At 43.2% G+C, this 21,127-nt stretch overlaps 1 protein-coding gene across 3 annotated transcripts in view; it reads right to left on the reverse strand.

Moving 5' to 3' along the window:
- Positions 1-21,127, reverse strand: part of CCT8 (chaperonin containing TCP1 subunit 8) — a 1,023,638-nt gene that overhangs the window by 955,773 nt on the left and 46,738 nt on the right. For all 3 annotated transcript variants that reach the window (XM_044071397.1, XM_044071395.1, XM_044071396.1), the window contains exons 2-3: positions 16,904-16,994; positions 16,735-16,814 (exon numbers count right to left, since the gene is read on the reverse strand). In XM_044071397.1, coding sequence (XP_043927332.1) covers positions 16,735-16,814; positions 16,904-16,994 — 171 coding nt within the window. The remainder of the gene's footprint in view (positions 1-16,734; positions 16,815-16,903; positions 16,995-21,127) is intronic.

Raw genomic sequence — 21,127 nt, forward strand, 5'->3', positions numbered from 1 at the left:
CACTAACTCAGGGCATATCTGGGAGTTGCCACCCAGGTTCCTGACATAACTAAAGAAGGCCTTGTGATCATCTTTAGCGTCTTGTGCAATTTTTCGAAGCTGGCCTTAGATGATTTTATGGGGGATCGTAGTTTCTTGCTAGTACTGATCAGAGATGCCTTCACTTTTTGGGATTCTGTTCCATCATGTAGTAGCTTCCTCCTTCTGTTGTATAGCTTATTTATGGCTGGGGTCCACCAGACAGGTCTCCTGCCTTTGGAGGAGTGAGTCTTGGTTTTATCTGGGATAGCACGATCCATGCATTCCTGTAGGTGTCCATAGAATGTGTTTGTAAAGGATTCTGCGGTCTGGGCCATGTTTTCTACTGGCCCGAGGGCTTTGAAGGATTCCACCTCAGTTTTGAGAAGTTCTTCACCGTGGTTTCCTTAGCTGGGGGTGGGGACAGGATATGGATGTCCAGTGAGATTAATTTATGGTCAGATCTTACCAATGAGAGGTATACCTCTGGTATGGAACATAGAGTCCCCGTGTTGGTGATGATCAGGTCCAATATGTTTTCCCCTCTTGTGGGAGTGGTGACCAGTTGTTCCATAGCATTTGAGTTTATAAATTCTAGGAACCATTGGGTGAGGGTGTTGGGGCTTGAGTAGTGCTCCCAGTCTATGTTTGGGTAGTTGAAGTTACCCAATATAATGGTGTCTGGAGAGACCTTCATATTCTCCAGTGTTCTCAGGAAAGCAGAGTGGGGTTCCTGAGTTTGGGAGGGTGGTCTGTAGCAGGCTACAAACTGAAAGGCAGTTTTGTCCACTGTTAGTTGCACATGGATGTTCTCTGATGTTTCGTGGAGTGCCACTAACCTGGAGGTGTGGGTATCGAATGAATATGGATACTCCCCCCTCCTTTTGTGGTTCGGTGCAAATTTTGGGACCGAAAAGCATGGTATGAGGTATAACCTGGTAGTGCTGGGGTGCTCTCGGGAGCCTTGAACCAGGTTTCTGTTACTGCATAGATATCGATATTCTCCATACTGAGGAGAGCCTCGAGTGCGTGCATCTTGAGGTTTAGACTTCTGGCGTTGAGCAGCAGTACCCTTAGTTTCTTTTTCCTTGGGTTGTCTATGGAGGTGGGTTTATATTTTGAGCCTTGCCTAAAAAAAGGCTCTATGGGGGTGGCAAGAGCCTTAGCCAGTACACGAAAGCCCAGGAGTGACAGGTGCAAGCCGTCCCTAGTGAAGCAACGTGGCTTGTCGAGCATGTCATCCCAGGCTGACAGACACCGGATCCCCTTTGAATGACACCAATACTTCAGCAAATTGTTAAAATTGATAATTTTGTCTTTATACTGTGGCATCATTCTTGGTGAGGGTAAGATGCTACTCAAGGTCAGGGTCATACCGGCCTGGGCTACATGATCAGGGAGCTCCTCTACGTCTCTTTTCATGTAGTCCAGGGAGGTACGTCACAGGTCATTTCACACCAACATGGACAATGACATTAAAAATGTCAAGTATGAAGGAAATTTCAGTGCATGTGTTCAGCACTTGAAGATGGAAGGAGGAATGGTGGTAAGGGAAGAGGAGCCGATTTTGATTTGTACTACATGGACTATTAGTCAGACATGCCAAATATCGGTCAGTATATTCATACAGAAAAATCAGTTGCCAACTTCACAAAAAGACAGATTTCTGTAAAGTGAAATGAATTTGGCAAGGCAGCAGAGATATTGACAGTTGATTTTTCATCATCAGCAGGATATAATGGAAAATAAATAAACGAACTCCATACATACATACATACATACATACATACATACATACATAAATAAATAAATAAATAAATAAAATAAAGGGAAAAAATGAGACTGCCTGTGATGCCTGAAGGTGAGAAAGTAGCCAAGTACTTGGATTTCATCAGAAAGCACTCATGGGAATTCAGACAGCTTATTTGCTGCAGCAATTTCCAGAGGAGAGAAAGTACAGGAAGATGAAGACAGTACTGTTTGTGACCTGGTATGAAGGGAAGCAAATATTCAAGAACCCCCTTTTACAGTAGTCCTCACTACCGAAGCTTATGCTGCAGAAGGCATGGCATCTGACCAGACGTCTAGAACTCAGCACCCTTGTTCCAAGGATAGGTGGACATCCACTGCTTAGGAACATCAGGATACTCCCTGTATAAAGTTGACATCTGCTCGCACAATTACAGCTTACTTGTGCAAGATGACCGCAGGGTATCCATCCTGTTAGATCCTAAGCAAGGTAACTCAACTTCCCAGATCAAAAAGTTGGAGAGAGAGTTCTCCTACATTAACCCAAATGAAGCAGTTCAGAGGCCCTGAGGGAGAAGGGAGCCAGGGTAGCTGCGTAGTGATGAGGGTATACCACCATCATTCAGCACGCCAAAGAAGGGACAAGGAAATGATGTCAGGGAACCAGTACTGCAGTCCTTGGGATTCTCAGAGCTAAGGAGGCTTGGGAACCAGGACCGGGCTTCAACAAGCCATGCAGAATGGTAGTTGCAAACCCAGACTTAGTCCTGGAAGCAATATCAGGTCTACAGTGCTTAGAAAAGCTGTGGACTGGAGATCAAGTAGCTGCTTCTAGAAAAAATCTCTATACTCACACCCAATCTCTGAAAAGCCAACATGGTTGCTACACTCCTAGTGTTGTAGGCTCTCCCAGTCTGTTGCACCTTCCTTACCCAATGAAAATGACATAAAAAATTCAAGGAGTCAGGTGTTAAGTGACCGTCTGCAGAGACATTTTTCCCCTTCCTTGCAGAAGAAAAAAGGATACAACCAACCAAAGGTTCCAGTGTTTTTGACTTTATCTAGGTTACCTTAGCATATCTAAGGAACGAAAAGCTCTTGTCTTCCTTGTTCTTGGGATTAAAAAACAGGGAGATGGACAGTCTGGCTGAAGTAGTACTTTGCCACTAGTTTTACATATGGGTTCCAAAACTGAACCAATCCTTGACAAATGCCTGTTCTTAAAATTTTCCTAGCTAAGGTTATGGCCAGAACTTTTCAATGTTAAGAGATTTGACTTTTAAATCGTAAGAAATCTGAAAGTAGGGGTCTGAGGCAACAGGCTCAAAAAAGGGAGCTTTAATTGCTTTTAAAGGACACAGTTCATTTCCCATGGAGGGACGATAGCTTTTCTTGAAGGGAGTACTTTGAAACCAACAAGAAATGTTTAACATACTGCAGGGATGATGCAGCGTGGGTTCTACATACATGCCACAAAAGCAGAGAGATGTACCTTTTTGGAGGCACACGCAGGGCCTGAAATGGCAGCTCACAAGTACTGCAAACTCGTGGCACCCGTACTGTGCTAGAGTCCTGATCCTAAAATCACCAGGAGGAAACCACTTTTACTCAGCTGCTCAAGGATTACCTTCAAGCAGTGTTTCCAGCCTCCTGAAGTGTATTCAACATGTCCAGAGTGAACTGGTTCCTGAAAGGCAAGAAAGTTAAATTGTTCAAGTAGTGAACTACAATGTCTTCAGGATGGGGTTGTTCAGGGCCTTCATTTCTTTGATATGTCAAGTCCATTTAAAGCAGCAGCAGCATGGGAGACTTTACCCTGTGCAACTGAAGAAAGGAAAACCAATGTTATTGGGCCAAAAGAGTGCTACTAGGAGCATTCTTGTCTCCTGCTCCCTTGTTTACTGATCACCCTGGGGAGAAGGGGGACAAGAGGGAAGGCATACAGAAAGAAACAGGTCCATTTAAAGAGACAGTAGAGCTTCCTGTGCTGTTCTTTGTTCAAAGAAACAGACAGGTCTACTTCTGCAACATCCCATATGCACACAATCTGGAGAAAAACATCCGTGTGCAACATCTATTCATGGAGAGCTGCACCTGACCTGCAAACTTTGTCCATCCCAGGATTCAAGAGATTCTGCCATTAGGGACTGAACAGCCATCTATCTTGACAGACTATCTCTGTGAGCCTGCATAAGGGGCAAGAGGATTTCCCCCTTGTAGATGTACTTATACTGTAGTAGTAGAAGTCTCTACTGCCCCTTCTTTCAGACGGTCTTCAAAACTTAGAGAGCCTGACTTATTGTCATAATCTCATTACATTTATGTGCTTCCTTGAAAATTATTCCAGTGACCAAGTCTACTCAAAGTTTTTCTTCTGTACTTTTATAAAGGAGGACTGAAAGTTTGGATCATTTATTACAGTCACTTTTAATTCTAAGTTTAAAAAAATGAAAAGTAAAAATTCTTTAACAAGGAAGTGAAGACAGTCTGCCATTTTCACATTAGGGACAGCTATCTCCTCAAATCTCAGCTATGTCTGAATGTGCCCCTCCCAACTAAGGTCTGAAGCATCTGTGGTTACAAGCAAACTGTGACGTTCTTGTCTGAAAGGCACCTTTTCATTAAGCCTGACCTGACTGAACTACCATTTTAGATCTTTGTAGAGACAGTGGGTAGCATAGGCATCTTCTCCTCCAAGAACTGTGGATGGTTGCTCCAGGTACTTCTTAGATACCATTCGAATTTCCTAATGTATATTCTGGCTAGAAAGACCATAACATTTGTGGAATTCCTTGGTTGTAATAAAAAGTTGTGTCTTAAAATAATTTGGCATCTGTGTTGTCTTCCTTCGTTCATCCTCACGATAGGGTCTCTGATCTGACCCTTGGATCAGTCTCGTTCACTTTCCACAGACTTTGATCAGACTCTCAAGCTCCACCCTCATACCCACAATACCTTGCATCCACCCAACCGCCTCAGATCTAGTTTAAAGAGTCTTTGCTAGTTACTTTCCTCCCTCTGTTTTGTGTGTGTGCGCGTGTGTGTGCTCTATTTTCTAACTTTTAACTTCTTTATTGAAAAAAAAAAAAAAAAATTTGCTTGGTTCTATTTTTCTTAGGTTAACGCTAGCTGTAAGTTAAGTAAGTTAACTTTATAGTTAATGTCAGTGAAGTTAAAGTTAATAACTCCTTATGCTTCTTTCTGGGGCTTTTGATAGTCCATTATTTTTGGCAGGTTCTCTCTCTTTATGGCTGACAAACCGGTTTCCAAGCTTTAAATGCTGCACTTCTTGTGGGTATAAGATCCCCAATCAGGATGCACACAAGGAGGGTGTGTACTACCTGGGAGCCAGCCATCTTAACGTGGATTGTTCCGTATGTGCAGCTTTCAACCCTCGGGCTTTAGGCAACAAACTAAAAAACTTATCTTAAGGGGCCTTTTTCCTTCCACAGTTGAGGCTCAGACCCCTTCCCCAGGCTTCTATCTCCTCAACTTCTGTTAGAGGCAAAAAAAAAAAAAAAAGGTCCTGCCCTGCTTCCTTCAGGACACACCCAATTCTAAGAAGCCAAGGAAATTGGCAGAGTCCTCTTCGCATCCGCTTAAGTCTGCTCCTCCCTCTTGGATCCTAAACCTTCTCCCGGATTAAGAAGATTCCCTCCTTGATGCCGTTTATAGCCTTGACTGGCCCCATTCCGGTCTTGTTGGTGCACAGCGAGTCTCGTAGCAAAGACGGTGTCCGGTCTGACGAAATGGGATCAGTTCCATCTTTCTCAGAGCCGTCCCTTCCCCTGGGGGCTCTGGCACTTGACAGCTTGGGTCTGATCCCATCTGTAGGCCATGGATCCTGTGCAAGTCCTTATCCATTTCTCTTCTATAGCTTCCAAGGGATCTGGGTAGGTCTTCGCCAGGTCCTTTGGCTTTTCAGGTAGTGGAGAGGGTTTTCACCTGGGTTGGAGATCCGACCATACAAGTTCCTCCATTGGATTCAGGCCTCTCTCTCTCGTCCTGCCACGAGTCTTCCCGTCCCAAGTGACCTCCAAGACGTCGGCAGAGTATTCTGGGGAGGTATCAGAAGAGGTTCCTCAGAAAAGGACATGTAAAAGGAGGCATATGGACTCCCCCCTAGAGTCCTTAACAGAGGATACTGACTTCAAGGAGGGGGAAGGATCTCCCTGATCTCCACCTAAGGATGTCTCCTTTGGAGACCTTTTGGAAATTCTCAAGCAGAAAGGTGGGTGGGTCTGTCCAACAACCTTCCTCTGAGGAGTCAATTATTTTGGAGGGGTTTGGGGCAGGCCCATCTACGTCCTGGGCGATTCCCCCAGCAGATGCTGTAGTGGATTTAATATCTCTACATGCTTGGAAGGAACCAGACTGCATCGAGCCTATACCAATGCGGCCCAACAGGTTTTTAGTGCCCCCTATGGACAGAAAACACTGGAGTAAGGGTCCCGAGGTACATGTTATCATGGTGGCAGCGGTCACCAAGAACGAGCTGGCAGAGGAGACTGCCAATATTGATCCGCTGAACAAGGAGTTCAGAGCGCTTGACAGAATTAGGGAGTGCGTTTATGCTTCTGCAGCCTTTGCGCAAACGTCATTAACCTATCTAGCTCATTTTACTCTGCTACAGAGACCTGGTCAAAGAACTGATGGCCACTCATCCATTGCCAAGTTGATGAGGTTAATCTCTCATACCACGGAGGGCACCCCGTGAACAGCAGGTTCAGGACCTTCCCCAAGGAGGCATGTCTGGATGAGGATAGGTGATTTTATGGAGCCTTTTAAGGCGTTTTCCAATACCCCTTACAATGGCTCCTCCTTTTTGGGCCTTTGGCAAGACACCCTCCTCTGCAGCAAAAAGGATGGGAAGACCCTTTCTGCTGTTGGAATCATGTTTTCTGCCCTGCAGAGGTCCTTTTCCAGAAACCAGTGTAGGAACAAGAAAATGTGGTTCCACAAATCCCAAGGGCCTTTCCAGAACACAGACAGCCCTTCTCTAGAGGCAGAGGAGGAGGGTTTGATGGTAGACACTGCCCCAGAGGCATAGGGGGTCCGCAGAACCAGAGCTTTAGGGGGAACCCCATTCCAATAAGCCCTGCCAGCACTCCTGAGGTGCTACCCGGCTGTCTCTGGAGGCAGTCGGGAGAAGATTTAGCGCATTGCACCTAGAAGCCTGGACACAACTGACTCAAAACTTTTAAGTATGATTTAAAGAGGTTAATATATTTCCTTTTCCCTTCCTCCTCCGAATTCAAGAAGCCTCCTGGACAGCCTCCTGGACATCACACTAAGTTAAGAGCAGGAATTACAGGAAACTCAACAGCTGTGGCAAGAGAGTCATCCAGGCTGTCCCAACCGAAAAGAGGGGATTCAGAACCTACTCCCATTTCTTTTTAGTGTCGAAAAATATGGGAGACCCCACACCCATTCTGGATCTCAGCAAGTTAAATGAATATGTAAACAAAGTGAGATTCTGAATGATTATGGTTCAGTCTATTCTGCCGTTGTTGCACACAGACAACTGGATTTGCTCGACAGATCTCAAGGAAGCCTACTATCACATCAAAATAGATAGAACTCTCCAGGAGATTTCTGCACTTCTGGCTGGGAACCAATCGCAGTTCAGAGCACTGCCCTTTGGACTCACCACAGCCCATCAAGTGTTCACCAAATGCATGGCGGTGGTAGCCACTCAACCGAGGCTCAAGGGATTCCATGCATTTCCATATTTAGAAGATTGGCTCGTAACCACTCCCACGAAGCATCTACTGATTCAAGCCACGGACTACTTACTCCAGTTACCTCAATCCCTGGCATCACCATAAACATGGACAAGTCCAATCTTACTCCAGTTCAGAACCTGGAGTTCACGGATACCCAGCTCAATACCATACATCAGATAGCTTCTCTTCCTCTACACTGTGTAACCATTCTGAGAAATAAGTCCAGCAGTCATTAGCAATTCAAGCCCCCTCTGCGTACTGCCCCTAGCCAGGTTCTTCATTCGGGTTCTGCACTTGACACTAGCCAAATCAATGGCCAATTTTGTCTCGGCCCTTGTCCCTTCGCATCAAAATTGACTCATGTCTGCAAACATCATGTCAGTTGGTGGATTCATTCCAACAATGTTATCCTCTGCAGACCATTTGTCAGCAATCCTCCAATAACCACCATAACCAGGGATGCTTTCTAGTTCGGATGGGGGGTATGGGGCATTGCAATGAGAAGATGGTCCAAGGCATGTGATAGACTCTCAAGATCAGTTTGCATATCAGTGTTCTAGAGATCCGAGCTGTCCTAATGCTGCAAGCCTTTCAGGAAGTTCTCTCTCTTGGGACTATTGAAATACACACTGACCACGTCAGTTGTCTGGTAAATCAACAATCAAGGAGGAACCAGTTCTTACCCCTTATGCAGGGAGGCCATGAGGATGTGGGAGTGGGCAATCTCTTCAGACAGGTTTTCTAATTGCAACGGACATTCCAGGGAAAACTAACGATCTGGCAGACAGAATCACAGCAGGTCGCTTTTGATCCCACATGAGTGGTCCCTCAACCTATCAGTAGCAAACATGACATTCAGCAGCTGGGGTCAACCTTGCTGCGACCTCTTTACCTCTCCCCTCAACAACATCTATGCTTACCCTCCTCTGTCACTCATCGCCAGGCTTCTTCAGAAGGCAAGCAGATTACAGAGTTCAGTCATCCTCATTGTCCCCTTCTGGCCTCACAAAGTGTGGTTCCCTTTCCTATGGTCTCACCTAAAGTATCCTCCCTGGATACTTGAACCCACTCAGGACCTACTCTCTCACGTGTCAGGGATTCACCACTCAAATCTTCAAACTCTAAAACTGACCGCTTGGTTACTCCAATTCTGACCTTGATTAGACAGTCCAGGCTTCAGTCCGCAGTCTGAAAGATTCTTCTAGCTTCACAAAAGGCTTCCACCAAGAGAGTTTACAATAGCAAGTGGAAGAAATGTTGTTTGGGCTACCAACAGGAACAGTGATCCGTTCTCAGCACCTGTTTCGGACACGTTACTGTTTTTCTATCCTTTTCAACAAGGATGCTAGGTTTTCCCCTATTAAGCTACAGTTAGCCGCTATTTCTAATTTTCACATGGCTAGTCAGACACGTTCCTTATTCACATTCAGATTATGTAAATCCTTCATGAAGAGCGTTTTCTTATCGAAGCCCCCATTATGGATCCTTCCCCTCCTTGGGACCTTACCTTGGTACTGCAGGCATTGACATGGGGCCCCTATGAAAGTACAATTGTGTACACTTACCATAAATGTAGATGTTAGAGTGTATTCACTGTTGCAGTCATCACACTTGGGTTATCTGCCTGCAGGTAGCCTTCAGTCGGACCGAATACCAGAGACTTAGTATTTCTGTGTTGGTTGCTGTCACTCCAAGACTGACGTCAGGTTGTCAGGGGTATATAAAAACAGGCAGCCGACGCCATCATATCAGTTTTTCTTGCCCCAATTGTCAGGAGCCCCCCAAATAGGGAGCCAAATCTTGGTGGGGAAACAACCACCAGTAAAAAGTAAATACCAATACCCCTGAAAGGGGTGAGTAACAGAGAGAGACAGAGACAAGGGGGCTGGAGGGATGGAAACCAGGACTGCAACAGTGAATACACTCAAACATCTACCATTTTACCCAACTGTACTATGTTCTTAGTGTTTCACTGTTGCAGTCATAACACTTGGGTAGATTCCCAAAGCTGAAGAAGGGTGGAGGCAGTCCAGAAGAGTTGAGGATGGCTAGTATGCCTTGAAGGACTGCTGTTGCAAAACCCACCCTGGATTTGGAAAAGATAGGCAGGAGGTAATGTTTGGTAAAGGTGTGTACAGAACTGCAGGTAGCAGCTTCCAGGATGTCCCTGGTAGGGACTCCCCTGAGAAATGCTGTAGAGGTGGAAGTTGCCCTAGTGGGTGTGTTCTGACCCCCTGAGGGGTTGGTTTCCCATGGTATTTGTAGCAAAAATTGATGCAGTGTGCTATCCATTTGGAAATGGTTTGTTTTGAAATGGCCTTGCCTTCTGCCCCTGGTGCAAAGTTAACTAGTAACTGGTCAGATTTCCTGAAGGGCTTAGTCCCATCAAACTAGGATCTGAGCAGTCTGTGCACGTCCAAGGAGTGCAGCATCCTTTCCCCTTTATTTTGAGGGGAAGGGAAAAAAAAGTTAGCAAATGGCTAGATTGGTAGAGAGCCACACTGGACACCATTTTAGGCTTAAAGGAAGGATTAGTCCTGAGGGAGACCCCGTCAGCGTGAAAAATAATGAAGGGTTCCACAGCCATAAGTGCTTGTAGCTCAGTCACTCTTCTCGCTGAAGTGATGGCCAGAAGCAAGGCTGTTTTCCAAGAGAGAAATTTTAACTCTGCTGATGCTGCAGACTCAAATGGGGGTAGTGAGCTTTGCCAGTGCAAAATTAAGGTCCCAAGCAGGGGTGGGTGCTCTCTTAGGTGGCCTTAAGTTGTTTGCCCCTCTCAGGAGCTGTTTGATAAGAAGGTGAGAGAAAAGAGGTGGCTCAGTGCTGTAATGAGTCGAAACGGCAGAGGCATGGATCTTAATGGAGGAGAAGGAAAGGCCTCTGTGGAGCAGATCTGCTAAGTAATCCAAGATTAGAGGCAGGGAGGGCAGAGTTGTGTTCTCTCCTTTAGACTGAATCCAGGAGCAGTACCTTTTCCACTTATCAGCATAGGATTTCCTTGTACTGGGTCTTCTGGCTTCAAGAATTACATCCAGCACCTGCTTGCTTAGGCTGGTTACTGGGGGAAGAGTTTGAGGAATAAGCCAGGCTGCAAGATTTAGGGTTTGCAGTTGTGGATGAAAGATCTGTCCACCCTGCTGAGAGAGCAGGGTTGGGTTCTGGTGTAGGTGCCAGGGTGAGCAGGAGTGGGTACCAGTGCTGGCGTGGCCAGTCTGGGGAAATCAGAATTGTCCTTGGTCTGTCCTGTCTTATCTTGAGCAATACTCAAGAGAGAAGGGGTGGGGGGCATAGATTGAGAGATTTACCCACTGGAAGGATATGGCATCCACTTTCCAGGCCCTGCTGTGTGGTGTCCTGGTGCAGAATTTGCTGAGCTGGTGATTGCAGGGGGAGGCAAAGAGATCCACCTCTGGGGTCCCCCATTTCTGAATCAGAAGGTTGAATGTGCTGGGCTCTAGTTCCCCCTCATGTGGTTCCAAGAGATTTCTGCTTAAGTCGTCTGCAAGTGAGTTTTGTTTGCCTGGTAGGAATTGAGCTTGCAGATGTACCTGCATGTCCAAGGCAGTGTTCCACGGGCCAAGGCTAGCCTGCAGAGAGTTCCCCCCTACTTTTTGATATACCACATAACTGTGGTGTGGTCTGTTTTTATTAGCAGGTGTCCTGGTGAGAGTAGGGATCTGAAAGCTATCAGCGCATGCTGCACAGTTAGCAACTCTTTTTGGTTGATGTGCAGATGAATTTGGCTTGGGTTCCAGTGGCCCTAAATGCACCTGCCATCCATGTGTGCCCCCCAGGCATAGTCTGATGCGTCTGTGGTTAGGGTCTGGGCGGCGTGGTATTGAGTAGAGGGCAGTCCCTTGTTGTGGTTGCATGCTGCTGCCCACCAAAGAAACTCTGTCCTTAGACAGAGTATTATAGGAATGACGGTTTCCAGGTCCTGAGAATGTTGGCACCAAAGACTTTTTAAGTACCACTGAAGTTTCCTCATATGCAGTCTGGCATATGGAATTAGTAGGATGCATGAGGCCATGAACCCTAGGGCCTGCAGGATTTTCCTTGCGAATAGTTGGGTTGTAGTGGCTATTTGAGTAAAATAGTCAGAAAGGCTTGTTTTTCTGGAGTGAGGAATGCCATCTGGGATGCTGTGTCCAAGCTTGCTCCCAGGAATACAATCTTTCGGCTGGGGACTAGTTTTGATTTCTTTTCGTTGATGGTGTACTCCAGGAAGATTAGAAGTTTTTTTGCAAATATCAGGTGCTGTAACAGCATTTCCTGACTGTCTGCCTGAATCAGGCAGTCGTCCAAGTCCGGGTAAATTTGAATATTTCTCTGTCTGCAGCAAGGAACGGCTGGAGCCTGAATACTCTGGGAGCAGTGGAGAAGCCAACGGGAAGTGCAGAGAACTGATAATGCATAGATCCTGCCCTGAAACGTAGATATTTCCTGCATGACTCCCTTATAGGGATGTGCACATTGGCTTCTTTTAAGTCTAGGGTGACTAACCAAGCATCTCTGGCTAGCACAGGAAGAAGCTGCTGCAGGGCGAGCATTTTGAATTTTGGTACCACGAGGAAGGTGTTGAGAATCGAAAGATCTAGGATTGGGCGTCAAGTGCACTCTTTTCTGGGTAAGTCTGGAATAGAATCCTTGACCTATCTTTTCCACAGGAACAGGCTGAATTGCCCTTAGAGAGAGCCGGGATTGAACTTGGGTTTTGTGCCTCTGCCCACTGGTATGGAGGGCGGTCTGGGAACCCTTTTGGGGTTGGCAGCGAGTGGAAGTAAAATTTGTACCCCTGGGATACAATGTTGAGGACCCATCTGCCTTTGGTGTTGGAAATCCAGTTTTTTGCATGAAGGGCAAGTTTTCCTCCTAGGGGCACAAGCAGTTGGGCAGAGGTGGGGAGTGGAGCTGCCTTTCCATAAGGGGGTGATTTAGTACTCCCTGCTTTAGAGGTGGAGGCACTCCACTGCTTAGACCTCTGCATACCCTGAGGCTGTAGTCTGTGGGGTCTATTTCCCCTGGGTCTAGTTTGAGAAGGTCTTGAGGGGGCTGGAAATGACCAATGCTTCGAGGGGCAATGCCTACTGAATCTAGGTGGCTGTACTTGCAGGAATTCTTTGTCTCCATAGATTTAGCTTTTTCTTCCATCTTTTTAAGAACCTCTTCTGCTTTGGTGCCGAACAGCTCGTCTTTGTTCAAAAGCACATCTAATAACCTTGATTTGACATGGTCTAGCAAGGTCTGCTCCTTAAGCCAAGCATGCCTTCTCAGTACAAAACCAGTGACTGCTGCTCTGCAAGATGCTTCTAGGGCGTCAAAGCCACATTGTAATGTATGCTTGCTGACTTGTCTTGCAGAATGCATAAGCTCATGCAATTATTTTCTACACAGTCTGTAAAGGTAGCTATTTTTTGTTTAATAAGTTCCATAATATGTAGCTGGAATTTTAGCATGTGAAACTGACAATTCAAAGCCCTAATGGCAAGAACTGCAGAGGTATATACTTTCTTACCCCATCAGCGCATGTTGCCCAAGTCTCTGGTATTCGGGCCAACTGAGGCCTACCTGCAGCCAGATAACCCAAGTGTGATGACTGCAACAGTGAAACACGAAGAACATCCTGCGGCTACTTGGGACATGAAGTTTCTGTCCTGAAAAACAGCTCTCTTGGTGGCAGTCACTTCCACCAAGAGTATTTCTGAGTTTCAAGCTCCATCTTCTAAGGCTCCTTACATTTTATTCCATAGGGATAGAGTGTCCTTGCACACTAATCCATCCTTTATGCCTAAAGTGGCTACAGAAAGTAATATCAAAATCAGTCCATTCAACTTCCAGTGTTCTTTCCTAACTTTGCAAACAAACAGGAATTTCTTCTTCACCTTTTAGATATTTACAGACAACTTTGTTTCTATTTACACAGGACCAAGTAATACAGAAAGTCTGATCAGCTTTTTATAGCCTTTTCTTTGACTAGACTTGATCAAGCAGCATCATAAGTTAACCTGGCAAAATGGATCTCAGATTGTATCTCCTTCATTTATTCTTTCAGAGGGTTGCAATTACCTAAACCCCTAGGGGCACATTCTACCAGGGCCATGACTACTCACCTTTCTATGCCAGAATCTCTATTGATGACATTTGTGCTGCAGTTACATGGCCTAATAACTACACGTCTGTGTCACATTACAAACTGGATGTTACTTCTAGGAGCAGGCCTTCCTTTAGCTTGATGGTGCTCCAGCATGTCCTTCCATGAGGGCCACACAAGATTCTCATACCTGGGGACTCTGACCCTATTCTGAGGGTGAAAGGAGGAGACAACATCAGATTAAAAAGTTATCTTACCATAACTTGGCATCTTTGTTGTCTTTCTTTATTCATCCTCACTTTCTCACCCAACCATCCCCGTGCCTTTCTTCTTGAGGAACCTGTGTCTGAGCCTCTTCTGGTCTTTCGTGTCCAAGTGTGGCATGACTGGATTTGGCAAGCATGCAAACATATTTCTCTCAACTATATGTTGCTTTAACCTAAACAGATAATAATTAAAAGCTTCTGAAGTAATCTCAAAAAATACTTCCCACAAAGGTAGTGACTGAAACTCCAAATTCTTTTCAAAATAATCTTCTGTACCCTTAGCTTTATTAAAATTTTCTTACTATTTAAGAGGTGGGTCTCGTTTGATAACTTTTTTCTCCCCCACAATATATACAAATTATCACTTTCAACTCGTCACCCTCATTTTATTCCATACTTCTCATCTCCTCTCCTGTTTAACTGTAATTTTCTCCCTCTACCCTGGGCATCTTCATTCCTCATTACATTATACATATGCTCTTCACACCACTTACTGAAGTTTTCTTGCTTCAAGTATACTGAAGGAAACAGTTAGTTGGTCTCTCTCTCTCACCATTTCTCAGAAGCTCAAAACAACTTCAGTGACGCATGGTGCATGGTCAAACCCTAAAAGTGGCCCCATGTATTGATTACCAGCTTTATACAGATGCTAAGTCATGATGCAAAACCTGATCAACCTAGACCAAGCTTTGCATCTACGGAAGTCCTAAAGGTTTTGCATCATCCTTGCAAAGGTTCACCGACTATTGTTTTTGCCTATCAGGAATGTTTACCTGGGACCACTTTCCCAGCAGTAGCCCAAGTTACGAAATTTCAGTCTCCCATAATTAATGCAATTTCCTGCTGGAATGTGCCAATGGTGATCTTGAAAAAATGAACTCCCTTCTCCTTACACAAGCTGGAATATATACTATTTTAAGGCCAGAAATTCACCTCCAAACCATCCCTTTACTGCTACATAGATGAGAATTTTATTTTTTTTGAAAAACTTGCAACAAGCCCTTAAAACAGATGGCTGGCTGAAGTTGAATAAATCTTTAGTGTTCAAATATTTAGCTGCAAACTGAGTGAGTCTCTCTTAACTAGACTACAGATACCATTTATATTTTGTGGGGCAAGAACTGATCTTTTATCCATCATAAATGATAATGTTCTTTTCCTTACTCAACATTTTTCATGGAGTTATTCCTCTTAGGATAACTCCCCCCAGTCGACAAACTTCAGATGTGTCACTACTTGTACTGTTAAATAGGGAAAGCAGTGTCTTCTAGAAAAAGGCACAAACTTTCTAAAAGAAAAGGAATACAGTATTAAACACTAAAAACTACATGACATTAAAATCAGGTTATTAGACCATGACTAGCTTCCAAGGCAGAGGAAAAGTTCCCAGGACTAAGTAAGCGGCTATTAGTACTCAGGCTAAACAAGGTAAAATACATATGTCAGTCACGTTTTCACTACCTTCCAAAACAGCGATGTGCACCTAACATATGTATTTGAGGGGTGGAAGCAAGAAAATAGCAATACGTGGTCAGACCATATCTCAGGCCAATAGGCAAGAGGATTAGCCTAGTTACATGGAATCTTCTTCGAGTCAATATCAGATCCAAAATGTTGAATGAGTATTTTATGAAACATGCATACCTTTCAACTGTCCCAGATTTTCACAGAAAGTTCAGATTTTTACCTCATATTTTTGATTTAATCCTCATAAAATCTGCGGCTTTCTGGTAAATCACTGGGATGATCCGAGGACTGAAGTCACTAAATAATGACATACATTTGAGTTTCAGGCATCAAAGCCTTCAGAAAAATGTATGTTAACACAAACCCTGTTACTCTAGCAACTTTCTAAGTTTTTAAGAACAATATTTAAAATCTGTTCATATTTTTTAGCCCCCCCCCCCCCCATGTTGTCAGGCTTTGCCCAAATTTCTTGCATTAGGAGGTTGAAAGGTATGGAAACATGCTGCACATAATGGAACGACTTCTATAGAATACCTAGCAGTTATTTTCCCGTTCCGATAACAATTAGAAGCTTAGATGAAATATTTGTTACTCCTGTAAATCAAATACTTCATGCACTGCTACAGTGTTGTCATCTTGCTGTAATTGTTTTTGTATATACCCTTTAATATACTACCTACATGCTGGTCATATATTCCTACTGTTCCTCTGGAAACACGGTCGTACTTAAAAAGGGTTAACTGATCAGCCCAGTTATCAAATTAAAATAAAGAAGGAAGCTGTGAAGTCAAATACTCTTATGAATTACAAATATCACTAATTGATAAAAATGCTACACTACCTATAAAAGGAATACACTCGAACCTAACAGTGATTCTTGTTTAATACTGATGTATGGAAAGACTAGTACAAAAGAGATGAAAAACAACTTCCAGTTTCTGAAGTGCTGATTAATGAAAACATAAGATGTGCATGAGGAAACACCTGGTACAGGGATGGACCAGATAGAATATTAGCATTAATGTAGAATGACACCAGAGTTAAACAAAAAGCTGACGGCAAAATGCTGTGTTTAGAATTGAAAAGATCTGTATTAATAACATTAACTGGAACAGCAATAAAGAAACCAAGAAAAATAATGGATCTGACCTTAAAGAACCAAGAAAAAAAATTATCTTGCAAAAATGGGTAAATTTAAATAAAGGTACAGGACTTGCTAATCTTGAGCAAGATAAATGTCCCTAAAATAAGACGCAAAGGAATTTGCAGTTTATGATCAAGTAGAAGGCCACAATACCTGACTAAAGAACAAAGAAACTGATGTGCATTGAATATTCAAGTACAATTTATACTTTGCTCCGATTACATATTTTTTTTGCTGAGAGGTAACCTTAACATGAACTTAGACAGTACATACCTCTAGTTCTCTCAAAATTGTTGCAGCATCATTGGTAACAAACAATTTCTCCAGGTGATTGATGACCATTTTATTCATACCTGAAATAAAAAAAAAAAAAAATTTAAAAAAAAATCACTTAAAATTAATAAAGAAAACCTCCTGCCTCATCCATTAAGGTGAAACTTACCATTTGGTCCATATGCTGTGCGAGTGGTCTGTGCAAGTTCTTTACATGCCTGAATATTTCTGTACACTGCTTCTTCTAAGCCGGAGAAATGCTTCAAGAAAACAAAACCAATTTCAAAACAAGATAAGACAATATAAAAGCTTCAGTAAAACAAAAAGAAAAAAAAAAATGCAAGCATATCTTCATCCAAATACACCTTCTACAAACATTCTTTTGGGGGGGGGGGGGTGTTGAGCATCTATAATTCTACATACCACATATTCTATGAGTAGTTAAGCATGCCTGACACAAACTAACTTTGAGATTCCAGCTCAGATACACGAGTCTATATCAGTATAAAGTGAACATTATTAACATACAGTTTCATACAAAAGCTGCCAAAGCTCAATACAGTAAACGTTTTAAGAAAATCAGATTTAAGATAGTAAACCAATTCACTGGATATAACAAACCAAGGCCTTTACCTGAAAAGGGTGGTGGTGGACAAGACACTTACAAATGACTTTTATACGCAACTATAAACGGACAGAAAAGTTTACACACAGGGTAGTCAAAACCTAGAAGTTAAAATGGTGGGTGAAAAGGTGTATAATGGGTGGACAAATGATTTTTCAGAGTCCAGACACCAAATATTCTACAACTATACAAAGATGGCCAACATTCCATCAAATATATTATCAAGCAGCAGCTAGCCTCCACACAGCAGCCACAATATACGCTCATCTGTCAAAAGGTATCCCGTCTCCCCTGACCCCCCACAATCTCCTGACCCACACTTTTGACACTAAGAAGCAATGCATTACAATGATCAACTACCCTCTAACAAATACAGCACATTAAAATCAGTCCTGCTTCATCCTCTTTCGAGAGAGAGAGAGAGAGAGAGACATTATCATTACTCTACTTGACCTGCATTTGCCTTTAATGTCCATATCATATCCCACTTTCTCTTTTCTCTTCCAGTGGTGTACATGTCAAACTGTTGTAGCACTCCCTTGTGCCATACACAGCTTTGGAAACTATCCACTGCATGTTCATCATAATACCACATATCTTCCCCTTACTCCAACCTTGCCTCATTTCTTTGTATGGCCACGAAAAGTGTTCAAAAGGTTTAATTTATTGCTCTTATACAATGGAGGTATGACCTTAGACCTCAAGTCCACTTACTTAGTAAAGCACACTAGCCTCCTGTCAGCTTTCACCACTGCACTACCTGATTCAACCTAAAACTCCAGAGGACTTTTTTCCTCCTCTGTCCTCACTGAGCACCCTTCCAAGCCCCACATTTTCCCTTGATTCTCCCACCACTAACAGCAAGGCTCTACACTTCTGTTTTTATTGTAAAAAAAAAAAAAAAAAAAAAAAAACAACCACTTTTTTTTTTTTTTAAACACCCTTTAGCCACCTGTAAGAAACAAACAGTTATCAGAAACTCTGCTCAAGTTTAAACTCTCCATCTACAGGCTGCCCCTTGGCCACCTCAGCACTGAACTAATCACAACAATGGATCAAGTGGCAAAGACCTGTAATGAACCAGTCAACAATGGAACTAAATTGACAAATACCTCTGCTGTAAGAAAGAAAGAAAAGAAACGAAAATTCATGCAGCCTACCAGCTTTCCCTGCTGAATATTTTCCATAAAACTGACCTACAGTCTCTCGTTCCTTCCTAGATCTTGTATCTCCATTATGCAATACTGCACCTCCATTTTGGTTTCTAAAGGAGAGACTATAGTTTAGCCTCTGGTTCACTAAGCACTACCACTGTCCAGTGAAAGTCGAGGAAAACAAAAACATGCAAACCGTTAAGTCCCAGACACAAGTACTTTTCTCTAAATTCTTAATTAGTTGATCATCTGTCACAATATTCAGCCACATTTTATTGATCCTCTGAAAATACAAAATGTAGAAAAATCTCAATGCCCTTCCAGTTTCTCCTTCAAATTTCCCCAACATATGGACTGCTGAGAAATAGCCAAGAAAGGGAACACAGACCTAAGATTTCACTTTTCAATCAAGTATCGTGTCCACTAAATTTTGCACCATTTCACTCCTTACCCTTGATGTGGGCAACAGTAATGGCAATATAGAGGAGACTACTAATCAGCTGTGCCGCATCAAACAAGTGTGCCCACATACAAAAAGCAAGGAGCAGACTTCTGTGCCAACAGACAAGGCTGTACAGCCTACTTAAACCAAATGTGGCTGCACAGAGTCCTTAAAGCTGATGCTCTTCCTTAACTCCAGTTATACGCTACTCTTTCAACTAACATGCAATATAATGCACAGACAGAATCAAAATCATGTGGAGCAAATTCATCCCAATTATGTTTGACAATTTAGATAACCAGGCATATATGCCTATCACACTGCACGTGCCCCTTTCAGCTGCAACCAAGTTCTGCCCCTTCAGATCATCTATTTCTGTCCTCTTTCCCCACAACATACAATCTACCAACTGTTTTTCTTGGAACCAAAGGGTGAAGAAATCAACACTCCTGTCTGCCTTTCATCCAAAACATACATGTTCTCTCAATATGCCTATTCAACCCAGAACCCTCAGGCCTACAGCTAAATCATGTTTAGGGCAGACAGGCCTCTTTAGCAAGTAGACTGCCATTATTTATTATTATAATACAGCAAATCAAAAGGATGCTAGCTGTCACCTATACACAGCATCATCAAACAAGGAAATAAAAATACACATCTGTTTGCATAACTTTGTCTAAGGGAAGTAGAGTTCTGTAGGCATACATCTGAATGAAATCACTGTTGCAGCAATACTCAGGACATATTGGAAATTAGTCATGAGACATGTGCATGACTGAAACTTCTGTGGACATCACAGTGTGGGATGGCCTCCCCTTGCACTTTGGCTTGAGGCCAACTTCTGGATAAAAAAAAAAAGTCTGTCTCATATCTTCTTTCCTGCCAATGGGGGTGGGAGTGAAAGAAATTAGTCTGACCCTACTTTTCATACAAATATATATATATATATATATATATATATATATATATATATATATATATATATATATATATACACACATACACACACACACATACATACATACACACACACACATACATACACGCACACACACACACACACGCACACATACACATACACACACGCACACACATACACACACACACACATACACACACACACACACACACACACACACACACACACACACAAAAGGAATTAGACTCCTGTTTCAGGGACTCTCCACAAGAATTAGATAAATGACATACATACAACTATTAAGAACAAGATAAAAAAAAGAAAAATAAATATACATACAAGGTGCAACTCGGTGCAAGAAATACTGAAATAAACTCTGAAAGAAATTATCATTAACTATATGTAAACAATACTGCAGAATCCTCGGAGGATGGGGAAAAATTAGAAGTTATGTACCTACCATAACGTTCCATGATAGTTGTCTTCTCTCGCCTTCTTTCTTGCTGGATGGGTTCGGAGCCGATCCTCGGCTCCGACTCGGCACTTGCTTTAGCTCGAGAACTCCTTTTACCAGCTCGAGGCAACCCTATATCCCATGATGCAAGGCGGAACTACCTCAGATCTCGTTTGGCAGCTAACTGACCCTGCTAAAGACCATCCTAATATAATTAGGAACCCTGGTTCCTAAAAGAAGCCCTCATAACAATGCTCCAGAGGAAGCAATCTAATAGGAAACTCTCCAAGATCTGTCCAGGCCAGGGGGAAGGAGGGAGGGACGCAAGAAAGAAGGCGAGAGAAGACAACTAACATGGAACGTTATGGTAGGTACATAACTTCTAAATGTTAAGTTGTCAATCTCGCCTTCATTCTTGCTGGATGGGACCGCGTCCCTAGCACCTGTATCCCGGGTGGCTCAATGGAACAGACTCTTGAGAACTGTGGAACCAAAACTGGCCCTATCTCTGGAGGCCAAATCCAACTTGTAGTGAGACACAAAGGTATGAGGAGTGGCCCAAGTAGCTGCTGCACAAATAGTATCAATGGGAAGTCTATCCTGAAAAGCTACAGAAGTGGATAGACTCCTGGTTGAATGTGCTTTTGGCTTAGAAGACAGTTGTTTGCCCCTAAGAGAATACACATAGGAAATGGTGGAAGTCAACCACCTAGATAAGGTCACTTTAGAAACTGGAAGACCTAACCTGTTCTCTGCATAGGAGACAAACAACTGGTCTGATTTTCTAATTTGTTTAGTC

This window comes from Protopterus annectens, chromosome 5.part0 (assembly GCF_019279795.1).
Source record: "Protopterus annectens isolate FY-2018-M chromosome 5.part0, PAN1.0, whole genome shotgun sequence".
Lineage (NCBI taxonomy): Eukaryota > Metazoa > Chordata > Ceratodontiformes > Protopteridae > Protopterus > Protopterus annectens.